This window comes from Ochotona curzoniae, unplaced genomic scaffold, assembly GCF_017591425.1.
Source record: "Ochotona curzoniae isolate NIBS_2020 unplaced genomic scaffold, NIBS_Ocur_1.0 contig_2692, whole genome shotgun sequence".
Taxonomy (NCBI): Eukaryota; Metazoa; Chordata; class Mammalia; order Lagomorpha; family Ochotonidae; genus Ochotona; species Ochotona curzoniae.
In genome coordinates this window covers 11,115,067-11,137,726 of record NW_024465556.1, presented here as the reverse complement: position 1 = coordinate 11,137,726, position 22,660 = coordinate 11,115,067, and the positions used below count along the sequence as shown (strand labels likewise).

Here is a 22,660-nt window from a genome sequence, read left to right as displayed (position 1 = left end):
TACTACTGTACGTACTGGAGCACCTGGGTTTGGGACCTGGTTCTGCTTCCAATTCTGTGTCCTGTTAATGCATACCCTGAAAAGAAAGCAAGAAAGGGCTCAAGTGGCTGGGTCCCTACTTGAGATCTAGGACTGAATTTTCTGGTTTCTGGTTTTGACCTGGTCTTGTAAGGGGCATTTCAGGAATGTACCAGGGGATAGAAGTTTTTCTTTCTGTCTCGCTGCCTCTTGAATAATGATAACAACAACAACAACAATAATAGGATTTAAAAACATAAAATTCCAAAAATGCTGCAAGCCTGAGCCACTTATTAGTGCTTTACTGTAATGCAAATGGATGCTTATTTGAAAGGCAGAGAAACAGAGACAAAGACAGACAACAAGAGATCTCCTATCTGCTGCTTTACTTCCCAAATACCCACAAGAGTCAGATCTGGGCCAGGCAAAAGCTAGGAATCAGTGGGTTGCCCCCAAACACTCCCCAAGTGTCCATCAGGAAGCAGGGATTCAGAAGTAGAGCAGGGAGTTGAACCTAGGCACTTTCTCAAGGCATATGGATGTCCAATCCAGCATCTGGAGTGTCTTAAAGGAACAAGGAGTGATAATGTGTCTGCATTGGACATGTGGAGATAAAGGCCATTCAGTGTATCACATCTGTGTCTTCCAGCAACCTCTGTAAGTTAATCACGAATAGAGTCATTCTGTTGTGATGATGTGATAATTACATAACCACTGAGAAGTCATAGAGTTGGGCATTGTCTATCACATAGGTTTAATCTGCTACTTGGGATGTTTGCATCCCCTGTGGGAATTCACGACCTGGAGGGAGCTGATAATGGCCCAGGTGCAGAGTTCCTGCATAAGGAGGTCTAGAGAGGGTTCCTTGTCCTGTGCATGGCCTTGCCCAGTCCCAGCTGCAGCAGGCCCTTGGAGAATGAACCAGTGAATGCAAGTTATCACTGTCTCTCTGCCTCTCTTTGTTACTTGTCTTTAAAACAAAGTTTCAAAAAAGTTTTTATTCAAATGTAGTAAGGAAGCATCACCACAAAGAACAAACAAGAAATCTAAAACCCACCCCAGGACTCAGGACTACGGTTCAGAAAAAAAATTAATAACATTTAATTATCCAACTCTGTATCTGAAGAGGAAAAAACTTGACAGAGTGTATAAAAATGGGATACTAAATCACATTTGATTGAATATAACAGTTGATAACTAAAAATGAGGTAATAAGTGAAATCGTATTTAAGCAATAGAAATGTCAGGGTCTAATAAAATCCTTTGATCTAAAAAAAAAAAAAAAAAAAGACCATGAAAGATTGTCCTCCCAATCTCCTCTCAAATCCTAAAGAATCTTTCTTTTTGTTATAGTGGCTAGAATTAGCTGTGATATTTTCTTTGTCCTTTCTACCACCTTCCTCTTCTCTGGACTTTTACTAAATATTATTGTTGTTGTTTTAATTTTATTGCGATGTATAACTTCCTGGTCAACAGTCTTAATACTATGGCTACTGTTACAGGCATAACATAACTTTGATTAATTCAACCAAAAAAAACATAAAGCACCACATCAACAAATTTCACAAGCGATCTTTTTCAGGCAGCACAAATGTGTAGTGCTACAAATGTGCTAAGCAGCCACTTCACAAATATGATGTTTTACTGTTTGCTAGACTATGTTCTCATGCTAGCTGGGAATATGAAATGCATTTCCAACTTGGGTTTCATGAGGTACTGTAGAGAATGCTGTAATAAAATCCAGACATTCCATCTACTACATTCCTTTCTTCTAATACTTCTGTAATTCAATCTAAAAAGACCAATTAAGTCTGTCTGGATTTTGCTTCTTTATGGGCCACTAATGCTGCTTATTGCTAAGCTTCAGATACTTGCTAGTTACTCATATTTTCCTGTTTTGATATCATCAAATCACTGAGAACCAAACTAAGGATGTTTCACTATTTTTGCTTCCTTGTTTTAAATGGCAACACTATGAGACAGCTTAATTTGGTGATAGTTCTCTGACACTACTATTTCTCAAAACAAAACAAAACAAAACAAAACAAAATCATCAGCATGTTTTTCTGACTCCTAGTAAAATGGTTTTTGAATCTGGCTGCACATTCCAATCCTCTGGGCAACTTTTTAAAATAAGAAAGTTTAGGCAACATCCCAAGTAAATTAAGTCAGAATTTTTGGGAATCAGGTCTGGGAAAAGTGTTTTCAAAAGCTTTGAAATACGGTATAATACTTTGGAAACTCTAAATCTAAAAGAAGCAAACAAAGCAACTCCATGAAAGTGGGTACTTTCAATGTATTTTTTAAAGATTTATTTATTGTTTTATTTGAAAGGCAGATTTACAGGAGAGAGAGAGAGAGCTGTCCCATCTTCTGGTTCACTTTCCAAATGGCTGCAACAGCTGGCTCCTGGCTCCGGGCTTCGGATCAATTCAGGATCAGTTCAGCTCTTGCTGTTGCAGCCATTTGGGGAGTGAACCAATGGATCAAAGACCTTCTCTATCTCTCTTTTTAGCTGTGTAAAATCTCCCTTTCAAATTAAAACAAACAATTTTTCTTAAAATTGAACTGAGTATTGCTAGCAAATCTTGCCTGTTCATTGAAAGTTGTAGGAGTGATTTGAGGGATCAACTGCTAACATCCTGCACATGAGAAAGGTGTTAAAGTTGGCAATTTTTGATCTCTCTGGATAACTGTTGGAGGACAGGGGAGAGGGATAATTTTTAAGGATAAATATAATAAATTCATTTATCTTGCATTCTCAGGCTAAAAATCTTCACGCAGACAGATCTGCCAGTCCATTTGCTCATGTCTCACAGTCACGTTCCTGAGGTGTTTTGGGGCTCTGAAACCTTTCCTGACCAACTGAGCACAACAAGCACAACGACAAGGGAACAAGGGAACAAGGGGACAAGGGGACAGCCCCAAGGCCAATATTCCTGGCCGGCTGCGAGTGACAGATGTCTTCCCCAGCTCAACCCCCCCCCCATCCCTGCTGACCACACGGAGACACAGAATGCTTCATCTGGTATTTTCCATTTCACTTCTCTTACAAAAACAATGCCCGAGCACACAGGGGTCAGGAACACATCACATAAAATGTTAAATATGGTATGTCACCTCTCATCAATAAGCTTAGGGTTATTCCAGATTCTGGGACTTGTAAAATTCTGGAGCACTGATCTGACACAGGTAACATCAACTCTTCCAGGAGTCACAGTTTCATGCAATGTAACATGTTTGACAGAGCTAGAATACCAAAGCGGAAGGTTTTGCCTGAAGATTATTATTTTCCACTCTAACACCAACTTTCTGAGTCTGAGTGTGGCAGGACACACAGTGGAGACACAGTACTCCACAGCCGTAAAATGCTCTGTTTACTTTTAAAATATTTCAAATATTAAATGGACCAAAAGGAAAATAAATATCATCTGAAAATAAGTAGGGAGAAAAAAACCCTTTAAGCAGTTACCTATGTACCTATGTAACTACTTCCAAAACCTCAAATGTGTTCCGTAATGAATAAGAAACTGGACATTCTTTCTTGGACTATTACCAGCTTTGAGAAAAAGAGAGGACAAGAGACAGCCTGCCTGGCGACTTCACAGAGGTTCTGGCCTTCTGTTCACATGCTCGTCATGACAGGTGCAGCCCCTTCCCTGGCTCCATCTGTGGCCTGGCTGAGCACTAAAACTGGCCTCTGCACCAGCAAGAAGCATATGGGCTGGGATAGGCTTGGCATCTCCGTTCTCTTAGTGTCTGCTGTCTGCTTGTCTTAGCTTGTCCCTTGAGTTGCTGTAGATATCTTGGTCATGACTCACTGCAAGTGTTAAGCACATTTTAAAAGCAACAGTTGATATAAGGAACATATGATACGTACAGCGAAGATAGGAAGCACAATAAAATGCACGCTGTAAATCTCTAGCATCAACACCCCTGCTGCAGATCCCTGTTCCACAGCTAACCCCTCAGAGCTAACGCTGAGCTTAAACCTTGCTTACCCCTCTTCTCTCTCTCTCTTTAAATAGATTTTGCAACTATATTATTAACCAGCACTTCTTTTGTCTATACTGGGTCCTTTATAATGGTATCAAATGATATATAATTCTGTCAGGTTTGCTTTTTAAGTAACATTGTACTTTTAGTAACATTTGTCCCTGTTGATGACCCTAGGAGGTAATTCATTTGACTTTACTGTCATATAATATTCCATCATGTAAATATAGCCAACGTTTCTTTACCCATTCGCCTGTCCATGTAAATTGCTATTCTTTCTAGATTATTGGCTTAAGAATTTTTCTATAAAAATCCTTGCAAATGTCTCTGAGTGCATGTGCCAGATTTCTTTTACAGTGCACAGCTAGTTGCGGGATTGCCGGGTTACAGGCTATGTGAATGACTAACACTGGAAGCTAGGGCCAAGTTGCTTTCCAAGCAGTTCCAGCATCTACTCTTCTACTGGCATGACAAAAAGGATCGTGTTGCTCCACATTCTTGCCAACACTTGGTATTTTCAGACTTCTTAATTTTTTTGCAGTCTAGTAGGTGTGAAATAGAATTTCAATGTGGTCTTAATTTACATTTTACTGCAAGCTAATGAGTTCTTTTTATATGTCTAGTTGTCATTGGTTTCCAGTTCCATGAGATCTTGGTTCATCTGTCCATCTTTCTGATTAGATGTTTTCTTCTTGATTTCCAATACTTTTAATCTTCTGATTATTATACTTTGTCAGGCATATAAGTTGCAAAACTGCCTGTGCTTTTATTTACTTTGGGCCAAAGTTCTTGTGCTGGCTTCTCTAATCAAACCCTCCTACCAAGGCCCAAAATGGGAGGAATTGGAGAAAAGAAGAATTGATTTTCTAGCTGGTTTTTAAAATTTTGCATTCAGAAAAGAACTTTCAAACTAACTACATTTTCCTCCACATTTACTGGCAAAGAATGTAAACTGATTTTTAAAACAAATTTATTTATTTTTTATTGGAAAGGTTTATAGAGAGCAGAGACAGAGAGAAATATCTTCCATCTGCTGGTTCACTCCCCAAGTGGCTGGAGCTGAATAGATCCAAAGCCAGGAGTCAGGAGCCTCTTCCAGGTCTCCCATTCTGATGCAGGGTCCCAAGGCTTTGGCCCGTCCCTCCACTGCTTTCTCAGGCCACAAGCAGGGAGCTAGACGGGAAGCAGAGCAGCTAGGACATAAACCAGTACCTATATGGGATTCTGGTGCACGCAAGATGAGGACTTTAGCTGCTAGGCTACTGTGCTGGGCCCTTTTTAATTTTTTAGTATTTACTTATTTGAAAGGCAATGGGACTAAGGAAAAATACAGTTCTCTTATGTGCTGATTCACTCCCCAAATGGCTGCAAGTGCCCAGGGCTAGCAAGGCTTCAGCCTGGAGCCAGGGACTTTGTGGTAGTTTCTTTCGTAGTGGGGAGGGAGCCCAAACACTTGGGCTATCTCTGATATTACCCCAGAAACATTAGCAGAGGAGTTATATTGAAAGTGGAGCATCAAGGACTTCAACTGGTACTCATATGGGATGCATACTGTTGACAAAACTCAGGAATTATCATACATTTCTATCTCAATTAAGCTGATTTAAAAGGCAAAAATAGGGCCTGCCAGCTTAAACACAGGCTTAAGCTGGCTTGCATCCAGCTTATCGTTAATGAACTTCTTTGGAGCAGTAGGTGATGGCTTAATTGTGTCCTCACCACACGTGTGGAGACTAGGGTGGAGTTCCTGGTTTCTAATGTTAGCTTGGCCTTGTCTTAGCTGTTGTGGCCATTTTGAACATATGGGAAGTGAACCAGTGGATGGAAGAATCTCTCTTCTCTACTTTCTGAAACTCTTCTACAAATAAGTAAATAAATAAATAAACCCTTAAAAAAATAGATACATTTAAGAATCATCACCACTATGGTTTGTAGGGGTATAAAAAATCCTCCCCTGGGGGCTGGTTTGCATCCTGACTGCTCCACTTCTGGTTCAGCTCCCTGCTAATGTGCCTGAGAAAGCAGTGGAAAACAGCCCGAGTCCCTGGGATCCTGCACCCATGGGGGAGATCCAGAGGACGCTCTGGGCTGTGCGCTTCGGTCTAGCATAGCTGTGTGGCTATTTGGGGAGTGAATCAGCAGGTGGAAGATTTCTCTGTCTCTGTTCACTCTCTCTGTAACTCTGCCATTCAAGTGGGTAAATAAATCTTTATATGTATATATATATTCTTCCTTATCATATCATGGCTTTCTCTGACCTTTTCTTCTAAAGCTTGATATGTACTATTTCTCACAGTTGGGCAGATAATCCACTTGGAATTTATTTTTAACTTTATTGTGAATTTAATTTTTTTTCTTCTAGAGATTAAGTTAGCTGGCACAACACTGTTGATTAAATGACTTATACATTTCTATTCCCTTTGAATTTTATTTCTGTCATATCAGACATTCATATTAACCAGGGTTAGTTTCCAGATTTTTAAATTATGTTCCATTAAGTCTGATGTCAATCACTGTATCAATACTACCACCTTAATTATGACAAACGTTATACAAAATCTTTAATAGGGAAGGTCATTATTCCTGATCTTCTTCACAGTTGTCTTATAGATGCCTGAGCTTCTGCTCTTTTGTATAAATTTCAGAATATTAGTCTATTACATATGACAACAACTACACTATTCTTTCACTTTGGACAGGACTGATAATCACTGGGGCTGGCACTGTGACACAGGAGGTTAAACCGCTGCCTGCAGTGCTGGCGTCCTAGACTGGTGCCAGGTGGAGTCTCAGCTGCTGCACTTCCCATCCAGTGCTCTGCTAATGCACCTGGGAAAGCTGCAGAAGCCCGCTCAAGGACTTGGGCTCCAGCACTCCTGTGCGAGCCCTTGAGGCAGCTCCTGGCTCCTGGCTTCCCCTGGACCAGTCTGGGCGGATGCAGCCACTCAGGGCATTAATCAGCGGTTGGAGGGGCTGTCTCCCTCTCTAACTCTGCCTTTCAAAAATATAAATAAATCATAAGAGAGAGAGAGAATTGCTGATTACCATCAATTAATACTGACCTGGTAGCACTGACCATACTATACATTTGCTCAAAGTTCTGAACTCCTTGGATCATGTTTCATGATTCTCCTTATCATTCCCCTCATTACTGTTGGAGTCCATTTTAATCAAAGAATATAATCTGTTGACATTTATGATCTTTATAAATATAATTGAAATTATGTCTTTTTTTTTTCTCCAAGGGGGTACACCTTTCCTGGAGGTCATACAATACCAGGTCGATGCTCAGAGTGGACAGAGCAATTTCCTATTCCAATTCCAGGCTCCAAAAATCCACTTAATATTTTGTCCTCAGATAGAGGATGTATCAGATATTAAAGTGATAAAAACAGATATTACACTAGAAATTAACCAAAAGGCCGAGAAGCGATGAAGCTATTTCTATCATCTCTTTATTTCCACATGGCCCTCTCCCACCCTCCTAAATCTATGTTCTATATCTCTTTAACTTTTTCTTTCTTAAGTTTGGAAATTACAGATTCTATTTTTAATATTTTCAAATTATTGTTTTTTTTTCCTGCACGTGGCAGAGACCATACCATTCTCATCTTTATTGACATTGAAAAGAAAAAAATTAAAGCAGAAGATGAGAAGAAAAGGCAAAAGGATTAACGAAGAGTGGGGGGTCACATCCTTTGAAGTGGCAGCAGAACCAAAGTCCTTGAAGAAACAAAGAACTCAAAGTCCTCAAGTGCACCGAAGCAACATCACTTTCCTTTGTATGTCTCAGCCATTCAGGTGCTCAAGGTCTCCTTTTATTGTAACCATAAAATGGCTCATGACTTTATTTTTAAAATTTTAGTGTTAGCTGAGCTGTCTTAAAATACTGTGAGACTTTGTTATTAGAAAAGGTCTACAATAAGTTGGTACAGGCATACCAGAAAATGGCATATTTTATATCTTAAACTTATGGGAGACCATTGAAAAAGAGCAGTATTAACATCACATTTACCATTTTGATGAATTTAACACATAATATTTAGAAATTCTGAATTCTCAATATTATTTGATTGTAGGGAAGAACTACAATTTTGTCGACAAAAAACTTTTTTTTTTTCTCGTCAAATTTCTGTAATTTTTATTTGGCAAAGATAAGACTACCTTCACACACAGCTTAATTTTACACAATACTTTAATACTTTTCAGTTAAGACTTACTTCTAGGGCCTGGCGCAGCCTAGCGGCTAAAGTCCTCGCCTTAAACGCACCAGGATCCCATATGGGCGCCGGTTCTAATCCCGGCAGCTCCACTTCCCATCCAGCTCCGGCCTAAAGCCTTGGGACCCTGCTCCCACTTGGGGAATGATTCATCGCACCGGCCGTTGTGCTCATTTGGGGAGTGATTCATCGGATGGAAGATCTTCCTCTCTTTCTCTCCTCCTCTCTGTATATCTGACTTTGTAATAAAAATAAACAAATCTTAAAAAAAAAAAAAAAGACTTACTTCTAAGGCCCTTTTACAAGGACATAGAAGTATACCATTAAAGAGTACTTTCTTGTACTCATTAATAAGCCACTTAATATTTATAAACCCATTATTAAATTAGAAAGGCAACTAAGGATAACAAAGATTAATCACCACAAACCCAATGCAAATAAACACCAAATAAACAACTTGGAAGTTTATTTGGCAACAGTAAGATTGAGTCCAACAAAAAGCAAAGACCACAGTCACAAAGCAGGAAAGAAGGGATCATGACAATCTGGACACCATTACGCAAATACCATCAAGCTTGTTTTCCTTTGTTTCCACATTTGCACTCTTTCCCGGGACACTCAAGAAAGCCTACTGCTCTTCTTTCCTGTGGGTCTCCGAGTTTAAACACACAGGCAAGCTAGTTTATCCACTTGATACAGTTTTAGCTAAAGAGCAGTCCAAATTTTAGAAGTCCCAACTGCTAGTGATTTGAGCTGCATCAAAAAAGATTGAGGCCCAGAGCGGTGGCCTAGTGGTTAAAGTCCTCACTTTGCACGCACCAAGATCCCATGTGGGTGCCAGTTTGAATCCTGGCTGCTCCCACTTCCCACCTAGCTCCTTACTTGTGGCCTGGGAAAGCAGTGGAGGACAGCCCAAAGTCTTGGGCCCCTGCACCTGTGTGGGAGACCTGGAAGAAGTTCCAGGCTCCCGGCTTCGGATGGCCTCAGCTCTGGTTGTTGCAGCTGCCTGGGGAGTGAATCACTGCATGCAAGATTTTCCTTTCTGTATATCTGACTTTGCATTAAAAATAAATATTTTTTAAAAAGTGGCAAACTAGTGAGTATTTGCCTATCATCTAATCAGGTCTTGATACATACATGATGTATTTTTTGAAGTCTTATTTTTATTGGAAAGGCAAATTTACACAGAGAAGGAGAGACATGGAGAGAAAAGTGCAGGTCCTCAACCTGGACTCCTGCTGTTTCTGCATTCCCAGTGCTCCATGACACCATGTCTCAATGCTGACCAAAGCCAGGTGCTCTAAACTTTTCCTTTATACATGGATAAACCAGTTTCCCTGGAACAGCCACCAATTTTGCCTTGTGCTTCAGGAAATTTGTAGCAGGAGCTTCAGAATCCCTTTCCAAGACTGTTATTTTGACAGATCATTTTACTTCCTTTTCTCACCCAACCACTTAAACTGTTCCTTGGCATATGCTAGTTTCCCTTGGGATATGCAGAAGACTGTGATGTGTTAAACTACACCCCACAAAGGTTTGCTGGGGACACCTCCAAAGAATGTGACCTTGCAAGCGGATGATCTTTAGGAATGTAATCAAACAAAAACGAGGGCATTGGGGGGTGCCAACTCAGTAGCACACTGGCACAGTGAGGTGCACGGAGGAAGGAGAACACCATGTGAACCTAACGGGAGAGATCGGAGTGCTGCTCGAACACCCTGGCACACAACAGCAGCCTGGGGAGAGCTACAGCAATGATTTCTCCCTCACAGCCAGCACAGAAGGAAGCCAACCTGGCCAACGCCTGACCCAAGCCTCCAGCCTCCAGAACCAGCAGTCAACAAAATTCTGGTTAAACCACTAGGTTTGTGTGATCTAGCACATATTTCATGATTAAAAAAAAGTATGACATGATAAAAAGTTAATGAAATTTGGCCACAGCAGAAAATTTGCTTTATTTTTGAGTGAGAGTAATTCTTTCCTATAATTGAATTATCACTATTTGAACATATTAATGGGGGGCTAGTGCAGGGGCTCAACAGGCTGATCCTCTGCTTGTGGCACCTGGCATCCCATATGGGTGTCAGTTCTAGTCCCAGCTACTCCATTTCCAATCCAGTGCCCTGCGTATGCACTGGGAAAGCAGCAATGGATGGCTCAAGTGCTTGGGAGTCTGCACCCTCATGGGAGACTGGGAAGAGACTTCTGGCTCCTGCATCTGATCGCCTCAGCTCTAGCCATTGCGGCCACTTAAAAAGTGACCCAGCGGATGGAAGATCTTTCTCTCTCTGTAAATCTGCTTACAAATTTAAAGCAATACATAAATCTTTTAAAAATGGAGAAAATATTAATGACCTCAGTAGTAATCTGAGTACTTTCTCAAACTTCTTCTTGAGTTTTGAGTAACTGTTCAGTGCATTCCTATTTTGTTTATAGTTTCCCTATGACTTTCACTTTTATGATTTCTTTGGCAGGTGTGTTTTTGCAGCACTGATGGTATTGTTAAAAGTAAGAAAACCAACAATTAGTAATTCTTGGGTCTGCACTCTAATCCTACTATCTTAGTATCTCCCAGGATCTGGAAAACTGTAACTTGTGATTCACATTTAATTAATACATTTATAAAATATGAAACATAAAAGCTAATATGTGGAATACATGAGCATTAAAATTATTTTCAAACTGTCCTGTATTGATGATTTTCATCAATTCTGAGAAAACTGAAAATAAATACTGAAATAGCAATTTTGAAACAGTAAAAAATATGAAATTGATCTGCAACCGTATTTCATACAGAAAATTCTATTTTTTTTAAAAATGCTTTTGTTATTTTTACTGGAAAGGCAGATACACAGAGAGAGGAAGATCTTCCATCTGCTGGTTCACCCCCCAAGAGACCTCAACAGCCAGAGCTGAGCTGATCCGAACCCAGTAGCCTCAAGCCTCCTCCAGGTCTCCCACGCAGGTGCAGGGTCCCAAGGTTTTGGGCAATCCTCAACTGCTTTCCCAGGCCACAGGCAGGAAGCTGGAAGGGAAGTGGAGCAGCTGGGATTAGAGCCAGCGCCCATATGGGTTCCCGGTGGATGCAAAGTGAGGACTTAGCCACTAGGCTACCGTGCTGAGCCCAATACAGAAAATTCTTACTTATAAATTTCCAAATATCATTTAAATTGTGCCATATCTGGTACTGTGACATGGTGGTTAAGCTGCAGTATTCCCTTATCTGAGTGGCAGTTGGAGTCCTGACTATTCCCTTTCTGTTCCTGCTCCCTATGGCGCTGTGCCTAGGAAAGCAATGACAGGTGGTCCAGGTGCACGGGTCTCTGCCACCCATGTGGTAGTTCAGGATGCAGTGCCAGGCTACTGGCTTCTATGTGACCCAACCCAGACCACTGTATTCAACTGGGGAAAAGAACGAGTAGTTGGAAATTCTGTAAGTAATCTCAAAAAGTGATCTCCTATAAAACACATAAAAGCAACACACGGAAAGCAACACAGTCATTTTCAGATGGGCATGCTGAGCAGACTGCCTCTTGCTGAGTATTGCTTCAGTAGAACTTGCAGTAACTATGGAAATGTTCTATTTTTGTGCTGCCCAATAAGGTAGCCACTGAACACACCAAATGTGGCTATTGCGACTGAGGAAGTAGATTTTAAATGTTCCTTGATTTTGATTGACTTTTAAAATAGCTGCCTGTGACCATGGCCGCAGAGCTCCTAAGCTTACCCCTGTGAGAACCATTTTCCTTCTCTACTCACTTAACAAAATGGTTCTCAACCACTGGCAATTTTCCCCACTTGATGACATATGGCAATATCCGGAGACATTTTTGGCTGCCATCATTAGGGAATACTACTGGCATCTGGTGCAAAGAGGCTAGGGATGGCACACATCCTGCCACGCAAGGATAGCCTCTTGCCACAGAGAATTCTCCACCTGAAAATAGCAACGAGTGCTGAGGTTAAGACACTAACATGTAAAAGGGATCTTCAAATGAAACTAAAAATACTTAGCAATTATTTTTGAGCGGCTGTAAAATATTCTAAGATGAGTGGGTTTGCTCATTATTTGAGGTAATCTTCAAGTACTGTTGGGTAATTCCATCCCACCTGCTACTGTTTTCTGGTAGCTCGGTGCATTTGGCCATCTCACTGGTTTCTCAGTATGGTGTGACTTTCGTCAATACAGCATCATGACTGAAACTAGCAAATTTACTTCAGTAAAAGGGATATGACTGCAAGAAATCTTACAGAGGGTCAGTGTCGTGGCACACAGGGTTAAGCCTTCACCTGCAATGCCCTCTTCCCTTATGAGCACTAGTTGGAATCCTGGCTGCTCCACTTTAAACAGGGCTCCCAGCAAATGAACCCCAAAAACAATGGATGATGGCCCAAGGGCTTGAGTCCCATCACCCATGTGGGAGACCTGGATAAAGCCCCCCAGCTTCCAGCTTCCCCTGGCCCAGCCCCAACTACTGAGGTCATCTGAGGAAAGAACCAGCAGGAAGATCTCTGCCTCTCCTGCTCTAACTCGGTCAGCAAAACAAATAAAAATAAATAAATAAAAAGTTTCACAGGTGGTTAGATTGTGAACATAAGATTTTCATAACAAAACAACTTTTATCTTTAACCTTTGTTTACCTCAAAAAATGTATGAATGGGATGGTTTAGAGAGGCTGTGTAATCAATGAAATAAAAATAAGCTCGTGTTCTGCTAAGAGTCAGCAGTCCTCTTTTTTGCATGTGATGATCAAAGCAGTATATTTACTGCAACATATTTAAATTACCTGTTTATGCTATTATTGCAATAGGCAGCTATTTGAATGGCTTAAATTATCTCGAAAAGTCAAGAACATGAAAAAGAAATCTCCAACCTGAAAAGTTTCAAAATTCAGCAAAGAGAGATATAAGCTAATGTGGCTGCAGTAAGAAAAAGTGGACAAAAGCAAACTGCATCTTTTTCCTTTTTTTAGAGTTATTTTTATTGAGTGCTTGCTTCGGCAGCACATATACTAAAGACTTATTTATTTTTATTGGAAAGGCAGATTTACAGAGAGAAGGAGACAGAAAGATCTTCAACTCGCTGGTTTACTCCCTAAGTTGCCACAACGGCCAGAGCTGAGCTGATCCAAAGCCATGAGCCAGGAGCCTTCTTAGGGTCTCCCATGTGGGTGCAGGGTCCCAAGGCTTTGGGCTGTTCTAGACTGCTTTCTCAAGCCGCAAGCAGGGAGCTGGATGGGAAGCAGGGCAAAACTGGCACCCATATGGGATCCTGGCTGTGCAAGGCGAGATTTTTGCCACTGAGCAATTGTGCCTGGCCCAGCAAACTGTTCGTGAAATGAAGATGAATAATGGAGCCTTGCAGGAGGTTCTGGTCTACCTGCAGTGGAAACAAAACCCAGAAGCTCAGGGCGGATGTGTGCGCTTTCTGTTTCAGTGAAGACTAAGAAGATGGCTTCCTGGATAGCATCCCCCTCCCCTACATACGTCATTAAGATTTCAACCTTCTGGGCCCGGCGCGGTGGCGCAAGTGGTTGGGGTCCTCGCCTTGCACGCCCCGGGATCCCATATGGGCACCGGTTCCCGCTTCCCTTCCAGCTCCCTGCCTGTGGCCCGGGAAAGCAGTCGAGGACGGCCCAAAGCCTTGGGACCCTGCACCCACGTGGGAGACCCAGAAGAGGCTCTTGGCTTCGGATCGGCATGGCATAGCACTGGCCGTTGTGCTCACTTGGGGAGTAAATCATTGGATGGAAGATCTTCCTCTCTGTCTCTCCTCTCTGTATATCCGCCTTTCCAATAAAAAAATAATAAAAATAAATCTTTAAAAAAAAAAGATTTCAACCTTCCATTTTCTGGAGAACTTCAGTGTTGCCGTTTTTTTTTTCATTATTTATCAAAGTAAAACGGCAATTAAAGTATGTGTCCTGTTCTTAGATCCAAGTCACAAACATTTAAATATTTCCCATATGCATCATACCATAATGGCGAATAAAAATAAAAATCTACCTTTACTTAATTGAAATAAAATATTTTAACTCTCACTGAGATTTTTACAACCCATTAACATACTTAAAGCAATTTATTGCTTATATACAGTGACTGGCTTCAGACTTCCACGATGATTTAAAACAAGCAAGATTTTTCCATTAATCCTGCCATAATGTTAGCAAACACATGTGGATATACAAATGTCACGTTCTCAGTCTTCTATTTTGGAAACAATAAAAATGGTATCTATTTGTAGTCATATTACTCTATTTCCTTATACTTTCCTATCTATCCCCCAAACTATTTTACCCAGGTCTCTAAAGAGACCATTTTCTGTGACAGCACCAGAGCAGAGTCTTTTTTGCTAGCTGTAATAAGTATGCCCGGGGAAGCGTCACATCAAGGAAAAAAGGTTTTCAGTCAACTCTGAGATCTTTCCAATCTGTTTACAAATACTTCATTCACTGTAGCCTTTGTGATAAAAATAAATTGCCAAATAAGCCTCGGAGGAAGGAAAAGTAAGAGAGTTCCTGAATTCATGGTGTATAATGCTGACTGCCAATACTTCAGTAATTTACAGTTCACTTTCATCTGAGTCTACAGAGAACAAGTATTCACTGAGCTTGTTCTGTGTGCAATGAACAAGTTAGAGAAGAGGCTTGCCCTTAGGGAGATTATTTTCTGGTTGGAGAAGACAGACCAGAAATAGAGAAGTAAAATGTACAGCAAACATACTGCTAAGTAGCCCAAGTTACAGAAAGGAGAGCAGGGAGGAGTAAGCGTGTGTAGAAATGGCAGATGTCCTCATGGAGAAGAGGCACCTGACAGCTGTGTGGCAAGGAGCCGGCAGGTGTCTGAGGGGGCAGGAAGGGGCGAGAGGCCAGGCAAGAGGTATGCTGGCAAAGACTAGAAGCTATGGAGGCTAGAGCAGACAGCCCACTCCAGGGCACACCGAGACATGGAGGCTGAGAGTTCAAAGGGGCCAGATTGGGTCCTGCTAGTGGATGACGGGTCCTGCTGGTAGATGCTTCCCAACCTGGCAGCAACATGATTTGACTTGGTTGGCAGGATCATGTTGAGTGCTGTGTAAACAATAAACTGTCCTGGGGCCAGAGCTGAGGCCCAGTATGTTAAGCCACCACCTGTGATGTCAGTATCCCACATGACAATGTTGGAGTCTCGAGTCCTTGGCTTCTAATCCAGCTCCCAGCTCCCAGCTAATGTGCCAGGAAACAGCAGAGGATGGCCCCGCCATTCCTGTGGCAGACCTGTAGGAAGTTCCTGGATTGTGGCTTCTGTGAGGCCCATCCCCTAGCTGTGGTGGACATTTGGGGAGGGAATCAGGCTTTGTCATAACTAATTTTTAAAAAAGAATAAACTGTTGGAAGAGAGCAGAAGCAGGGTGCCATACTATCTAACATATTTAACAGATGACATTGCCTGGACTAGATGCTACATGGATCTAGGCACCAGTGTTGTGGCACAGTGGATAAAGCCGCTGCCTGCAAACCTGGCATGCCATACGGGCACCATTTGGGTCCTGGCTGTTCTTGTAACTGGTTCCCTGCTAATGGCCTGGGAAAAGCCATAGGAGACTTGAAAGGTCACACAGGAGACATGAAAGAAGTTACTGGTTCCCTGCTTCAGTTTGGTCCAGCCCTGGCTGTTGCGGCCAGCTGAGGAGTAAACCAGGGGGTGGAAGACTATTCTCCTTTTCTGTAACTCTGACTTGCCGGCGGGGGGGGGGGGGGTGGAAATGGGGGGGAGAAAGCCTATCTAAAAAAACACCACTTGGATCTATTTTGAGAGCAGAATCAGCATGATCGTAGGACTCGATGTGGGGAATGAGAGGAACAATGGCTGTCAGGATGGTATGCAGCCAGGGACTTCAGGCAATGCTGCTGGAAGGACCCAGATGTCAGGAAGACAGGGAAGAGAGGCAGATCAGGAGCTCAGCTGCTGACATCTCATGACTCTGAGATGGCTCCAGATAGAGCAGAGCAGGCAGCTCTGCGCTGCACACGTCATCAGTCTTCAGAAGAGCAAACAGAAAAAAAATGTCTGAGGACTTAGCCCTTGCACTTGCCAACTCTAAGAAGTCAGGACACGTGAAGGAATATGCAAAGGACACTAAGAAGGGAGTGGCCAGTGAGTTATGAAGAAAATGAGAGAAGCAAAGTTTCTGGGAAACCAAGTGCAGCAAATGCTGCAAGGTGACTGAGCAACAGCAGTGAGCAGCTAAGTCAGGTGAGGACCCAACAGCGTGGCCCCGTGTCGCGCAGCACTGCCCCAGACTGACAGTGTTCAGGCCTGGGGGAGACAGAGCCTGAAGGAGAGTGGAAACAAAGTGCAGGCAGCACACACAGACTGAGATAAAAAACACAGACTGAAGTTTTTGTTTTGTCTTTTTTTACAGATAGGAGAAACAATGTCACGCTGGCAGGAGAGATCTAGAAAGGGGAAACAGATGAGGCTGGAGAGAAGTACAGCTTTTCAGGTAATTTAGTCCCTGAAGATGGCCATTAAATATAAATGAAGAGGAGCAGTTATAGAAAGAGGACTGGTGTTGCTACTAGAGCCACCAGACAATAAAATTATGGTAAAACAAAAATCAAGACGTGTAAAAATGTAGAGAGGGAACTACAAACACAGAGAACTAAAAAGAGAAAATCTCAAAATTAATTAAATTTCATATGAGAAAGTAGGATTTAACCAACATCTAAGGTAATTGTTTTTATATTTAGACATGATCAGGAAATCACAATGTAAAAAATGAACAAGCTGAACTTTATTAAAATTGCAAACTTTCCACACAACCAAAGAAATATACCTAAAAGAGAAGTGAAATTAGATTGAGAAACATTTGCACCAAATATAATACAAGGTTAATTATGGAAGGGGCATAGAAAAATCAAGCATATGATCCCGGAAACAAGAGATAAATAAGTGAAATATACATTAATTGTGTAGCAGGAGATATATTTAATAAGTAAACATTAGAAAAATACTTAACCTTACTAATAAGCAAAATGATGCGAGAGAACAAAGATATCTGCTATAATTACTAGTTAAGTAGGAAAAATTAAAAGTCCCAAGTAAAGAGCATTCCATTCAGACAGTGCTGGTGGCAAAAATATCACTATTCCTTTGGAAGGGAAATATTCAAAAAATATTCACTGCATTAACTCAGAAACACTCCTCTATTTCTCCTAAGGGAAATTCTTAAGTCAATGTAATATGTGTAAATGATGGCCACTGTGGCATGATAATTACAAGGCAGTATTACTTTATGTAGATGAAATATTAGAAATTATGTAAGTGCAAATATAAAAAGATGAATGGCTGTGAAAAAACATTAACCTTATTAATTAGTACATACTAAACAAGATTTCAAAAGTAACCTACAAGATGTGATAATAAAAACAATACAGAGAGCAGTGCTGTGGCACAGTGCAAAAAGCTGCTACTTTCAAAGCCAGCATCCCAACTGTTTGCCAATTTGAATCCTGACTGCTCCACTTCTGATCCAGTTCCCCGCTAACGCACTTGGAAAAGCAGTGGAAGATGGCTCAAATGCTTGGGCCCCTGTGCTCTGATGGGAGATTTGGAAGAAGCTCTTGGCTCCTGGTTTTGGTTTGCCTGGGCACAAACAATGCGGCCAGTTGAAGAGTGACTCAGAGAATAGAATTCTCTCCATCTCCCCCTCTCTCTCTATAACTCTGCTTTTCAAAGAAATCAATAATTTTTTTAAGAAAAGCTTTTTTTTAAAGTACAAAACTTTTAGTATACTCTAGCCACAACTATGTCATCAATGCACAGAGACTCAAATAAAAAATATGAAAATGGAAAACAGTTCAAATGTTTAGGTGCTGGAATTTCATGTGAGCTCTGGTCTTCCTTGTTGTAACAACTGCTACCATTTATGTGATACTAATGACTTATCGGAGGCTGGACTACGGGCATTCTTTGGGCATTCCGTGTGTGACCGGACTTGATCCTACAGAGTAGGTCATAGCAATAACTGGCAGAGTCCACAGTGCCTGGATTCAGGCACTTTGGTCTTAGTATTGATTTTAATCACGTTGATATGGACCACTATTGTGACACTTGTGATGCAAGCATCCCATATTAGGGAGTCCTGGCTGCTACACTTCTGACCCAGTTCCATGTTAACATAATAGAAAGAAGTGGAAGATGGTCAAAGTACTTGAGAGCCCTGCCATTCACATGGAAGACCCAGATGGAGGAGTTCCAGGTTCCTGGCTTTGGTCAGGGTCAGCCCTAAGCTTTGTGACCCTTTGGAGAGTGAACTAGTACATGGAAAAATTTTCTGTCTTCCTGCCTGTGAAATGTAATAAATCCAGCTTTCAGCAGCTATTTCATTCCCCAATTGCCCATAATAGCTGGGGCTGGAGCAGACCAAAGCTGAGAGCTGGGAACTCTAGTCTCCCATTCAGATGGCAGGGACCCAACATCTGAGCCATCAAATTGTTGCTTCCAGAGACATGTATTAGCAGGGAGCTGGAATGGGAAACAGAGCTCTTGGAACTCGAACCCAGTCACCCTGATACATGATGTGGGAGTCCCAACCTATAGTTTGACTGCTGTGCTAAACACCAGCCCCTAAACCCCTTTTTAAAATTCCATTCTCCCACAAACTTTTTAAATAACCATCACAGACAAAGTAAGAACAGTTAGGGGGAAAAATGAGATTTTCCTCTAGTTATGAATTATTTTTGAAAAGGTCAAGTGTATCATATATGTACATCATTTTATAATCTCAAATTACTATGCCTTAAAAACTGCCATCTAACCTAGCAATCTTGTTTAGGAAGTTACAATAGACTAATTTTTAAAATTTATTGATTTTTATTGCAAAATCAGATATACAGAGAAGAGGAGAGACAGAGAGGAAGATCTTCTGTCCGCTGATTTACTCCCCAACTGGCTACAACAGCCAGAGCTGCGTTAATCTGAAGCCAGAAGCCAGGAGCTTCTTCCAGGTCTCTCACATGGGTGCAGGGTCCCAAGGCTTTGGACCATCCTCCACTGCTTTCCCAGGCCACAAGCAGGGAGCTGGATGGGAAGTGGAGCCACCTTGCTGGACCCAGAATTAGACTAATTTTAAATAGACTGTAAACAAACACTTCTATATCATCTTGGTTGGAACTGGACAAAAGAGTATAGGGATTATTGGATGAGAAAGCAACCAGGTTCAAAATCAGTATGAGATAGACTCAAAGACATTCAGCTGCTAATATAGCCAAAGCCATTGTTTTACAGGTTTCCCGTTGAGAGTCAATGGCATTTTTTTTCCCATACTATCTTACTCTTTCCTTTGCTCCCCACACCATGCACCACTTGAAAAAAAAAGTTTCTCTTTTGCTTTCAGTGCATTCCAAGGGCCCAGCAGTGCAGCCAGCACATTTCGGCTACACTAATTTAATCTTCACAACAGTTTTAGGAGGTAAATATTATAATAACCACTTTAAGACGAGGAGATTGTAGCACAAACGGGTTTAGTATGCTGTCCAAGATCACATTATCAACTAGTACCCAGATCTCGGAGCCAGTGCTCCAGCACGCTGCTTAGGCGGTAAGAGCTGGGCAGGATGTGGCCACCCACTGAAGCCCTGCTGCTAATGGAGGTCCCCCTGCGTCCCGGCTCCTGCCACCAGAGCTTTGCTGGAGGAGAGATGTCTGATCTTGCTTAGGACCAGCTGGCTGCTTCAGCGGGTTAGAAGGAATGTAAATAAATTCTACCTGCTGGAGTGAAAAGGCTGGCCAAGTTTGGGTAGATCTGAGGATTGCTCTTTCTTGTTTTAGAGAAGGAAACTGAAGAGCAAAGGAGAAAACATCTAATGACGTTGTAGTCCCCAGCAAGTGTGCTTTCCTGATGTGGGATCAATGCTGTCACCTCTGGATAAATGCATTTCTTTCATCATCTTTTCTTCTTTAGTCTGTTCCTTTTCCTGGGCCTCAAACTTTCCATTCTGCAGACCCGGAGGAATGCTGGCTTTGGTCTTTGGTCTCCCTGCTCCAGCCGAGAGCCCCTGAAGAGGTTTCTCACTTTCTAGTGGCTCTCACCAGTGCACAAAACAGGGGTAGAGAAATTTCCCAAAGCAATGCTGTGGCTGCCATCTTGCAAACAGGCCCTGCCCCCTTTCCCCAGGCAGCAAGCCCACTGTAACTGAAGAGGCTCTGGCTGCCCCTGATTGCTGCATCAGGAATCCTCTCCCTCTCTACACTCCATCCCATTTTCGAGGCCAATCTCAGATGTAATCGCCCTGGCCATTTCTGATGAACCTCCAGTCAGATGCGATCCCTTTCCTGTCTAGCTCCTTGTAATGTCTGAAAGACTTGACATTCGGATCCTTATTGTTGGTACCTGTGTATCCTGTCAGTTCCATTAAAGCAACTTTTTATAGCCCTTTATGTTATGGACAGCATCTATGCACGCAGCCAATGATCCAAACAACAATGACATTTTGAGTCATGCCAACTAAATCAACGTGCTTCCTAATTTTCTACTGATTGAGGAGCTGGTCAAAGGAACTGAAACAGTTCAAGTAAATAAATCAGGCAAAGCACAGTTTATTAATGGGGCATTTAACTTTCCAGGTGCGGATGCAACAGTTGATAGACATCGACTAGGTCAAGGAGAGGTATGCCTAGATTATGCAAACAACAGAAGACTGGAAAAAGTTACAGAAACAATCTGAAGGCATCTGGCACCTTCCTAAAACTAGTTTGTCATTTAATGAAGCGACACATTTTGAATGCTACTGTGCCAATCAATCAGTTCAAACTGGGCTACTAAGTGATTCACGTCCAGACAAAACTAAAGCCAGTCTTAGAAAAATGCAGCTCCTGTGGTAACGTGCTTTTTCCCCTAAATTCTAAAGCTCATCAGATGTTGCCTGATGTAACCATTTCAGAAAAGCACTGATTGTGAATAATGGATCCAGGGGCCCTGGCTGTAACTACGTCATCTTTGTTTACTGGGTGACTTTCATTATTATTATTCTTTCTTTCAGAAGGGACAGGGGGTAGTATGGAAAGGATAACAAGAAATCAGCGTGTTATATTCATGTGTCTTTACAGGGTAAACACCACAACTCAACCAACTGTTTTCCAAAGGGCCTGAAGAATTTGCCAGTGAGAGCACATGAAATGAAGCGCTAACTTGAACAAAGGCAACAGGCACCTGCAGTCCCTCAATCCCTTAGCAAATATTTCCGCCTAGACGGGGCCAATTCGGGGCTGTGGGCGAGGAGGCGGGTGTCACCTTTCAATAACAGGCTCCTTCCTCGGTAAGCCGTAAATCTCGAAACAACTGGGACCCTTCCAAAAGGATCCCTAGCTGGGAGCGGTCTCGGGTTTTTAAGACAAATCTCTCCTCCTACCACACGTGACCCAATGGCAATCAGCCGCCGAGAGAGGAGAGGAGAGAGAGAGAGAGAAGACACCGCAACGCATCAGCCGCGGGATACAAAGGCTCGCCGCCGCCGCCGCCCTCGGAGGAGCGCCGAGCCTTCCGCGCTCGGCGTCTGCGGAGTTTGCGCAGGGCGCCGCCGCCAGGCGCGCAGCTCCCGGGCCCACAGGGCGGTGCCGCGCAGCGCGGGGAGCGGAGCAGGGGGTGCGCGCCGCCTGCCCTGCGCGCCTGCCCACCCAGCGCCGCCGAGCCGCACGCAGCCGAGCAGGGCCGCGCCGCAGCCGCCGTCGCCGCCACCGGACCCCGTCCGCGCTCCGCCGCGCCGAGCCCCGCAGCGCCGAGGACCAGGGTGAGAAAGGCCGAGGGCCCCAAGCTCTCCCGGGTGAGCGCCGCAGCCGGGCCACCCCCGCCCCCGCCCAGGCCCGGGCCTTCCCCGGCTCCGGGCCCCGTGCCCCCGCTCTGGGTCTCCTTGGAGAGGGTGAGGGGGGTGCCTCGCGCGGGCAGCGGGGCGCCTGGAGCGGCACTTACACCACGGCTCTGGAGATCATCCAGGACACCATCTTCCTGGGGGGATGGGGGGGCTCGGGTCCCCCCCCCCACCTCCGGAGCCGGTGGGCGCGGAGCGCGGCAGGCCGGGCCGCCAACGGCAGGCCGCCGACGAGGGAGCGCCAACGGCAGGCCGCGCGCGCTCGCCGGGGGGCCCCGCACTGGCGCCCTCGGGGGCCGGGCCCGGTGTCTACGCTCGGCGGGCCGCGCTGCGTGGCGGTGGGTCCCCCGCCCGTCCCCGCCCGCCGGCCGAGCCGCCGCCGCCGAGCCGACCGGCCCCGCCCCTGCGCTCCGCTGATAGGCGGCGGCGGCGGCGCGTGGGTCCCCGGCCAGGCCGGGCGGCCGGGCTCCGGGGGGCTGGCCCGGCGGGGATCCGGGTCCACGCCACGCGGCCGCGACTCGGACCCCCTCGGCCGGCGCTCGGGCTTGGCTCGACCGCCTCCTTCGAGACGCCTAG

At 43.7% G+C, this 22,660-nt stretch overlaps 1 protein-coding gene and 1 non-coding gene across 2 annotated transcripts in view; both read right to left on the bottom strand.

Annotated features, from left to right (window-relative positions):
• REEP3 (receptor accessory protein 3) overlaps positions 1–22,329 on the bottom strand; it is a 96,776-nt gene extending 74,447 nt beyond the window's left edge. The window contains exon 1 of the mRNA XM_040975829.1: positions 22,186–22,329. Coding sequence (XP_040831763.1) covers positions 22,186–22,217 — 32 coding nt within the window. The 5' untranslated portion in view covers positions 22,218–22,329. The remainder of the gene's footprint in view (positions 1–22,185) is intronic.
• Positions 7,258–7,448, bottom strand: LOC121153526. The gene has a single exon (XR_005883410.1). It is a non-coding gene; the product is annotated as a U2 spliceosomal RNA (small nuclear RNA).
• Positions 22,330–22,660: the final 331 nt, after the last annotated feature.